Source organism: Sinohyriopsis cumingii, chromosome 8 (genome assembly GCF_028554795.1).
Source record: "Sinohyriopsis cumingii isolate HCF-2022 chromosome 8, ASM2855479v2, whole genome shotgun sequence".
NCBI classification, from domain to species: domain Eukaryota; kingdom Metazoa; phylum Mollusca; class Bivalvia; order Unionida; family Unionidae; genus Sinohyriopsis; species Sinohyriopsis cumingii.
In genome coordinates, this window is record NC_142968.1 from 68,638,482 (window position 1) to 68,648,345 (window position 9,864).

The 9,864-nt window shown below is 33.7% G+C and overlaps 1 protein-coding gene across 2 annotated transcripts in view; it reads left to right on the plus strand.

The window, feature by feature from the left end:
- Nucleotides 1-9,030, plus strand: part of LOC149793762 (beta-galactosidase-1-like protein 2) — a 29,662-nt gene extending 20,632 nt beyond the window's left edge. For both annotated transcript variants that reach the window (XM_089967748.1, XM_089967749.1), the window contains exons 11-18: nucleotides 1,275-1,330; nucleotides 1,927-2,085; nucleotides 2,634-2,720; nucleotides 4,427-4,517; nucleotides 6,719-6,806; nucleotides 7,485-7,605; nucleotides 8,033-8,149; nucleotides 8,585-9,030. In XM_089967748.1, the coding sequence (XP_089823874.1) occupies nucleotides 1,275-1,330; nucleotides 1,927-2,085; nucleotides 2,634-2,720; nucleotides 4,427-4,517; nucleotides 6,719-6,806; nucleotides 7,485-7,605; nucleotides 8,033-8,149; nucleotides 8,585-8,653 (788 nt within the window). In that variant the 3' untranslated portion in view covers nucleotides 8,654-9,030. The remainder of the gene's footprint in view (nucleotides 1-1,274; nucleotides 1,331-1,926; nucleotides 2,086-2,633; nucleotides 2,721-4,426; nucleotides 4,518-6,718; nucleotides 6,807-7,484; nucleotides 7,606-8,032; nucleotides 8,150-8,584) is intronic.
- Nucleotides 9,031-9,864: the final 834 nt, after the last annotated feature.

The following is a 9,864-nucleotide window of genomic DNA, read 5'->3' on the forward strand; positions in this document are numbered from 1 at the left end:
ACAAACAATTAAATTACATTAAATATAACTTAAATCAAATATATATATATATATATATATATATATATATATATATATATATATATATATATATATATATATATATATATATATATATATATATATATATATATAACCATCATCACAAAAATACAATATATAAACGTACATGACCAATCCGGTAGCCTAGTGGTTAGAGCGTCCGCCTCGGATGCGAGAGGTCGTGGGTTCGATGCCAGGCAGAGTCATACCAAAGACTTACAAAAATGGTACTAACAACAGCCTCGCTTGCGCTCAGCATTAAGAGGTTAGTGTTAGGACTGATCGGCCTGGTGTCAGGATAATGCAGACATCGTAGAGATATGACTGAAAAATTGTGAAAGCTACATTAAAAATCCAAATCACATCACAACACATACATACATGCACAAAATTTAAAATGAGCACAGTTATTCCGGTTTTGCAAGTCATTGCAATGTCCTTATTATATACAATACTCAATGATAAAATAATCAAGACACTTCTGGAATTACCGTTTATCATCGTTTAGTTGTAAATACTTAGATATTAACAAAAACCTTTTAAGAGACAATGTATTCCGGTATCCGTATGATACAAATGTATTACTGTTTAGAAAAGTTGTCATGCTGGGGCTAGAAGAAAATTAGACTTGAATTATATGAAATCACAAAGACTATTTTCAAGTCTCTATGTTTTTAAGTCTGCTTATTTTTGCAACATTAACTGATTTTTAAAATTCTGGTAAGCAAAAAGGGCATTTATTCACTTTGTCTATCAACAGTCCCATCGTCTTATGCACATTTTCTATTTGTTCAAGACAGTTCTTATACCGTGTTAAGATCTTGTTTTAAAAAAAGAAAGGACACGGATATTTTTTGAGGACCTCATTTTCAATACATGTTATTCATCTACAAGCAATTGACATGTCTGTTTCTATTGCTTGAAAAGGGAATTTATTTTAGGAATAAAAAGCTCGACATTCTTACAAAAATTTATTTTTCTATATAAAATATTCCAATATATTTTGGCCATCCATCAAAACTTTTTTTTTTTACTGATCGCTGTACTTCTGTAGAAGTAGTTCCAATGGAGTCTCCATTATTTTTGAGTTGAAGTGCAATATCTCTCTGAAAAAGTGAAGCATTAAAGCTTAACTTATAAAAAAATTAAATTACTAGGATGTACTGATTTCTACACATCAAAAACGGTTATGACTAACACATTTTGCTAGCAGATTTCTTTTTCTACTTAAGGTTCTGTGAACGTCTCGGGTTATCTGGATATCGAAGACATCCTTCGACTCGTTGAGGTAAAAACACACTTTGACAGTGTTTATGCCAAAGAGAGGTTGTACGTTTATGATTGCAAGAGATTGCATGTTTATGTTAATTAGAAGTTGTATTATCCAAGCAAGTTTGCAGCTTTTCAGAATTTAATCTATCTATAGTGACCATGTTGAAGCATTTAAAAAACAATATTTTTTATTTGTTTTAATACTGATGAGACGATTTTTTAAAAGTAGTAATACTTAACTTTTCTCGCCGAATCAGTACATCAGCTTCTTTTACTTGCATGTCTAATTTTAAAGAACAATTCGAAATACCAATGAAATATATGTTTATTTCCCCAGACGTAATAGTTTCTTTTCGATACTTAGCAATTTATATTTTGAGGTATGTTCTCGAACAGAGTATAACTGGCGTCACTAGGGGGCTGCGGTGGGTGCGGACCGCACTGGGTGACACCATCAGAAAGGGTGACACCAAAATGACTGTCTATACAATTTTTGTATGGTATGTTACGGAAGGATGTCCAAGGGGGTGACATTATGAGTTATCACTCTGGGTGACACCAGTCATATTGACGCCACTGTACAGTATATCAGCGTATTTTTATACGATCCAGAATCCTGTTACTATGGAAACACCAGTTACCATGGAGATGTTAAATATCCACAAGGATTGCGGTCAGAATTTTGGCTATGTTATGTACCGCTGCAACCAGACAATTCCTACTGGAAATCATACGCTCACCTTTACCTCTGTGCCTCTGGACAGGGCGCAGGTAAGAGACAATTTATGGTATTTTTATCAATTTAAAAATAGTATCTTAGATATGGTATAATTTATACAGCCAAGTAAACGATCACGTTGCTAGAAGGTGTGGGGTTGGGAAAAACAGATTACTGCAAAATAACTAGGACATTAGATTCAAGAGGGACTCTGAAATAAAGACAAATACGATTATTCTGGATCAGTAGAGGTCAAAGAAAAACATTTGTGAAGTTTCATCAGTAAATAAAGCACACAACTAACCATATCTGTGTAAGTATTGTCTTTCTGTAATCACTTATTTAAAGATATTCCATCTAGTTTACCTACTGAGGGAATATAAAAACCTAAATAATTTTGTTTGGCAAAACATATAAAGAAAATATTTTAAATTCAAAAAAAATATATAATGGGAAGTTAAATGTAACCTTATTTTTTCCATTAGGATATTGAAGTCTTTCAGTAAATTGACACTTTAGTTTAATTGTCAGCAAATGGATGAAGAGGTGAATAATTAATAAGCTGAACGATAAGAAACATTGTTATTGTTTTTTAAAACAGATATTTATCAACGGGAAGATGGTATCTACTTTGGATTGGACAAATACAAGCCTTTCATTGACGTTGACGGAGGCATATCTGAATCAGGTATTTTAAATAATTTTGCAGAGCATTTAAGTTCCAGTTGTTAACACGCTTCATATAAATGTCATAGTTGAGTCCGTGAGATCAGAAAATGATAAATTATCTTGACATTGCTGAATTTCGTTTTCTCTATCTATGATGCGGTGATATATTTGCCTTGGTCAACATGTTGTGTGTGACGAGAGAAATACAAGAATGTTAAAACAACATGGGTAAGTGGATGTAAATCCATAATCTATATTTGTATTATATACTACATCGATTGTAATGACTACTTCATCTCAATTGGTTTTGGAATGTACAGTCGAGTCTCACTTTAAGATTTGCGTGAAAAACTAATTTCAAACGTGCGTCAATATTTGTGTATTGTAGTTAAGTCTCGTACGTTAATTTGCTTTCGAATCATCTTTGAATTTCACATGTCCCTGGACTAATTGGTGGCTTGTTTCGTGTTGCATATTTGCATTTTTCATTCTAGGTATCAAACTCAAATGAAAGTTTGATTCTCTCTCTAGCTCTCTCTCAAACACATACACACACATGCTTGCAGTAAATTACAGCCGCCTTTAAACAAAAGATTTCAAAGTAATTTTGGCAGTGCTACTGGTCTCTCATTTTCTTCTTGCTTTTTAATATTTTATTATTTTGTTTGTTTGTTTGACGTTTGTTCATGTTTGAGGATAGAGTTTTGGGTTATGTACATTTAATTTATTTTGTGTGCTTGGGCTTTGTCTTGTTTTAAGTTATAAATAGACGTTTAGTTGGTTTTGAGTTTAAGGTCTTACTTTGGTTATGACCATATGTTCTAAAAAAAGAATGGTTACAGTTTGGGGGTAAGGTTCCGTTAAGATGATTGTGTTTCTTCAGAAAAAGCTATTGCGACACATGTCGATTGGGGTCCTGATCAGCAGTATTATTCATACTTCCTTTTAATATCATTCAGGGATTGTTTACTATTTTGTTCAGATATAATTTGAGAGGAATCAAATTATTGAAATTATTAATTGAACTTATATAGTTCTCATGGACTGTTCGGACTGAAACAATATTTTTGGATTATTATAAATTCATTAAAATATAGTCTGTATTAAATCATTTTGATACATTGAGACTGTTGGCACATCAGCTCATTCAAGGCTCTAAGTACATCTGCACATTAAAGACCTGGTATTAATTTTGAACACTCTTTATGTTTGGACTTATAATACAACTTTTGGGATTGTTTGCAATTTAATTCACAATTCTGTAGATTCCTTTTAATTTTTCACTTTGTGTTCTAGGGAAATAAATTGCGAGTTGAATTGTACTAAACTTGTTGGGTTTGCTTTTTATGGCACTTAGCAAAAGACCATAGAGTCGTCACAATTTGTTTACAGAATTCATTCCTTAAATGTTTACCGAAAATTTGGTTAATACACACCGGTTATCTTTTGTTTTTGGCCATATCATGTTTCATTAGACATTAAAGACGAATGTCAAAGTTCAGGTTTCAATTTTAAGATTTCAAAATCATTCCAAGATATTTATTCCTTATTGCCCAAGGGGTGTTCAGTGGGTTAACCGTTTCAGACCCCCTGTGGTTTAGAATAAAATTATTGGACGTGGAGTTCGTCATTTATTAGGTTACATATTAATTTATCTGTTTCATTTTTGATGAATACATTTGTTGCAAGGTCAGTTTGTGTCTTCGTTCTTTTTGCCATATACAGCAAGAGAACAGATTGGACATTCTTGTTGAGAATCACGGACGAGTGAACTACGTCGAAGCCGGATACAATTACTTCAACGAGGAAAGAAAAGGTAAGAAAGGAGTATATGTATCGAGATACTTATGATCCACACTTTTTTATCAGCACAATTGTCGCTTCAGTTTTTACTTTTGCCATTGTACACAGATCAAAACTCAAATTGCACCCATTTCATTAGTTATAATTAAGTTATGTAGAATTTCATATTCAAGAATTTTAAGAAGAAAGAAATGTCATGGGTGAAAATATTTTTCAGCCACAATAAACCTATATAGACCTCACTCCACCCAAGGGAGCGATACACCCAGGGAAAATGTCAACCACATATCTGAATTAATATTGTTAAATCTATTAAGTTGAGGGTTAGTTAAAAGTGTTGCTATAAATAGTTTCTGAGTTACAACCCATGGGCGACATTCACGCCCACAGGGGTTAGAACAAATAGACAAGACCGTTGCAGGTCTCATCTTGCGACAACACCCAATCATATTCCAAGGTTTCAAGGCTCTGTCTTAAGGTGAACTATAGGATTTGCGCAATAATCAAAACTACTGAAATTAATACCATTGTTTAATTGAATTATACGTATGGAAAAGTGTTTTCACACTTCCGGTGTACGGAACAAAATTGCAAATCGGTTGGGCACATCTGCAGGTCATCCTTAGTCGTATCTCAATTCTCTGTTTGGAACGGTGAAGGAATTATGCAGAATAATACATGCACGCTTGTCCACACTGGCATGATACTGTTTTCTAGCGTGTCGGTGTGGATAGACATTTTCCAGGCGAACACCAATGCCGTAAATCCTTATCCTACTTCACACGCGCCCTTTTATCCTGACTCGGGGACAATGTTGACCTTTATTCTGACTCCGGGACAACGTTGACCTTTATCCTGACTCAGGGACAATTTTAACCTTTATCCTGACTCTAGGGCTATTTTGAGCTTTGTCCTGACTCGGGGATAATTTCGATCTTTATCTATACTCAAGGAAAATTTTGACCTTTTTCCTGACTCGGTGACAATTTTTGACCTTTATCCTGACTCAGGGACAATTTTGACCTTAAATGATCTTTCATAACAATAAGGATAAAAATTATTTTCTATACAGTTTACTTACTAATCCGGACACCTGTTGAAGTTAAGTGTCCCGCAAAAATATACTCAGCGCACATATCGACCTACTGTAGTGTACCTTCGTGAAGGACTGGACCTTCTGTTGTCTAATTTGAAGTTGAAAAATTTGCTGTTGTAATTGTTCTTTTTGAATGCCCCCATTCTCATTATTATTTATGAAGGGTGAATAAATAATGTATCAAAGCTGAATCAATGATTCATTTTTTTTTGTCTTTGACAGTTTGTTTTGATAAGAGAGGAATTTATTTGTTTTACCTGTTCACATTTGTATCATTACGTCAGCTATCGACAGTTCACGATCCGTACGCTGTATAATGCTACCATCTTAGCTATCGCAACTATTGTTCTTTGAACGCTAAAATGTGTTTGAATGTCAATTATAGTTTACATTGAATATCTTAAGGGGAGTTAGCAATGGGTACGTTGCTTTTCCACAGCTACATCAATATTCTCATTACACCATTTTGATTTCAACTATCATTTTTTGTTCAGGATACGCATCGATGGGGATTGGAAGATTTCATTTTTGGGATCAGAATTTTGTATAGGCTTGTGTCTGAAGCAAAATTCTGATCCTCGGTTGGAATTTTCTCCATTCAACAATGACGCATATGGTGGACTATATTAATCGCCGCATTTTATCGAAAAGCACCGGGACAATAATGAAAGTTTTGATAGTTTATCAACGAACCTAACTTTATCATTGTATTCCCGCGTAATATTACTTACATTCGTGGCACTACTTTTGTGCAGTATTCTTTTTATTCTACCAATAATGGTACAACCAAAGAACCCACGTGACCGAATTTTCTTTGTAATGTATAAATGCGCCAATAAAGTAATAGTTAAATGTATTTTGTTGAAAATATTGTCCGCATTGTGTACTCTAGTACCCATTTATAAGGAAATACTAATGACTTCTAATCGTAACATCTAACAAATAGTAAACAACTGAAATAATTGCATAGTTTATGTTGACTTTTGAACTCGGATAATATTTCGCGAAATCCAGTGATTTCCCACTTCATAGTGAGATATGAATTAACATAGGCATATTGGATGTTACCTCCCTGGGAATTATGTCTGATATTTACTATGTATTGCACAAACTTTAAGGTGTTAATGGAGATGTACATCTGAACGGGAACCCGTTGAAGAACTGGACCATTTTCCCACTGGAAATGAAGCTGAACCTTTTACAAAGGTAAAATATTATTGTTTATTAAACATGAAATGTAGGGACAGTCTATGAATGAACGCGCAAAATGCTGACCCGAAGATAGCCCCTGGTATGATCAGACAGCTTGTTAACATATCGCAGCTCTTGATGTTTTATACCCTATCTCCAGTTTAATTTCGACATCTTGGATTTTCTATTTGATGGATAAAGTTTGCATAAAATGTAAATCCTGAACTTACTAATGAGACATAAAATAGAATTAAATATAATTTTATTTCAAATTTAACTATTGAGTTTCATATGTTAAATGTATGTTATCAAATAATAATTGTTTTGAGCAAGAAAACATATATCAGTTTAAATATAAGCAAAGTCTCATCGAAACCTCATCAAGTTGTATAATTACGTTAAAGGTGAGATATCACCTGAATATCAAACACAAGCGTAATGATGCCGCTGTTATCTATTACTGTGTACTTTTAATTCTTGTGCTATTGATTTAATAAAATGCACGCGCATTGTATTTCTCTGTAACGATCGGGTCATTTGGTTGAGATATTCAAGCAAGGCTCAAAATTGCCTTACTATTTTCATAATGCTCTTTTCAAATATTGATAAATGTATATGTTTCAAAAAGTCAATATTTTTAGTTTCTTCCCCATTTATATGTTCATGTCTGTGTTTTCTTTAATCTGATTACAGGGCAGTAGAGAGCAAGGCATGGAAATCCAACAAGCCGAACGCCGATTCTCCAATACTCTGCACAGCCACTCTCCATTTGTCCGCCACAGAAAAACCCAAGGACACATTTCTAAAATTGCCCGTAAATATCCAAACTAATCAGCATTAATTTATTTGCTTTATTTATTGGAAGCAGCTCGATTCTGTTCTTAATGATTGGGCTTTTAGGTTGCGAAATGTTTTTCGTATCGCTGTATCCAAACTATGTCTATTGTTTTCCGAGTTTGGAGGCAGAGCCTCGAGTAGCGTTTTTAGCATTTAACATTAACGATGATTGGGGAAAATGTAAAGTAAACATATTTGTTTCTCAAAATTGTCAACTGAACAAAGATACTTATATATAGCTTGAACTTAGTCTAAATAAATAGTTGAATTAGAGATTGAACTGTCACGTGATTTCTTTTGAGCTGTTGTCATGTAGTTTAATGGTTATTACAAGTAACAATTTCATTCGTGTACATGTCCTTTCTTCTCATGACAAGTTTTATATCTGTGTTTATTTTACCAAGGGCTGGAGTAAAGGGACAGTGTATGTGAACAATTTTAATCTGGGCCGGTACTGGACAATTGGACCCCAGCATACATTATATGTTCCTGGACCCATTTTGAAAAAGGGAAACAATACGGTGAGTTCTTTCTACCTTTAATTTGAAGTTTGGTTACCAATTTTGCATACACTAAGGTACATTCACTTTTTCATACCAATGTTGAGATCAATTGATAATTGTAAAGAAGTATATATGAAGGATATATAAAAAATTTGGTGTGTATGTTTTAAAGTATACTGCAGAGAGCGGAATGAAAAAGAAAAAAAAGGAAGGAAATTCTTTGGCGGCGTATCACGTAACTCTCTCAAGGCTATCACTCTCATGTTAAATGCTGACTGCATTGCAATTGTATGAAAAATACCCATCAGTGTAATTGTATGGAAAATACCCATCAGGGTGATTGTACGAAAAACACCCGTCAGTGTAACTGCATGGAAAACACCAATCAGTGTAATGTATGGAAAACACCCATCCGCTCATTTCTCAGCCATTTATTTTGACGTATCTTTTCAGATTCTTGTATTTGAGCAACATAAAATGGGAGAGGAGATTTTGTTCCAGGATACGCCTATCTTAAGCTAGGTGTCCGCAAGCGCCTTATCTACATAGATGCCAGAAACAAAACTAAAGACAATAAGAAACAAAATAAAGCAAAACAAATTACGAGAAAGGTTCGTTTGTCGAGTATGAAAGCTTTATCGGCATGCTTATCCATAAATATTCATATTATTAATGCTGTGTTGTTTTACCAACACACACACACACACACACACACACACACACACACACACACACGCGCGCGCGAATCCCCGTAACTCAATGATTAGTGTGCCAAACTCAAAACTGAAAGACCGCCGGTTCGAAACCTATTGTCTTAGAAAAATAAAGTCAAAAGTGGAAAACGATTATACTTAGCTTTATAGCAGAATAATTTTTAAAATAAAAATATTCGTATCTTCTGTTTTCATTCTCTGATGTTTACTAAGATACACATTACTATCGCATTCTGAAACTGTTCATGATGTGTTAGTGACACGCAAAAGCTAGTCACAGTATAGGTTAATTTTTAAAAAATGTCCGTTGCATTCATATATTCTTAGATCATTGTAATTAATCAGTGATAGTTATTTTTACAAAAGAGACAGTAAAGCCCTTACATTATTAAAGCTGTCTACAAAGGTTTACACGTGGACAAAACGGATAAAAACAATAAACGGTGTTGGAAGGCTTACACGTGGAGAAAACGGATAAAGTATAAAGTGTAGAAACATTTTATATTTGGGTCCTAGTTCATACGCACTGAAAGCTCTTGTATCCAGCCAACGTCTTCATATATAACGGATTGGTAAATCTATATTGTATTTTAGATGTCTTTGTAAAGTATAAACATGACTAAAATAGTATTGTTCTAAGCATATATATACACACACACAACTTATGGCATATTTTTATCTTATCACAGCAATGTCTGCTAGACTGCCTGCTTTACCAACGTTAATAACTGGAAAAACGTTCAATTTTTAAAATCAGACTAGGAGTTACTATTACATTTAATATATTATGACGTATAACTATACTTAGTATTATGTATCCTTGAGAAATATTTGCATTTGCATGGCCAAAGTAAACTTCGCTTCCATCCTCTGGCAAAAGGATTCCTGTAATAAAAAAGACCGCTTGTAGTAAACATCTCTAATCATGGATGTTGTTTCGATGCTAAAATTTCTGCAATAAAGGACTAATTGTATCCATCAACATGTATTTCTGTCAGTAGAAAAATGATTTTTAAATGT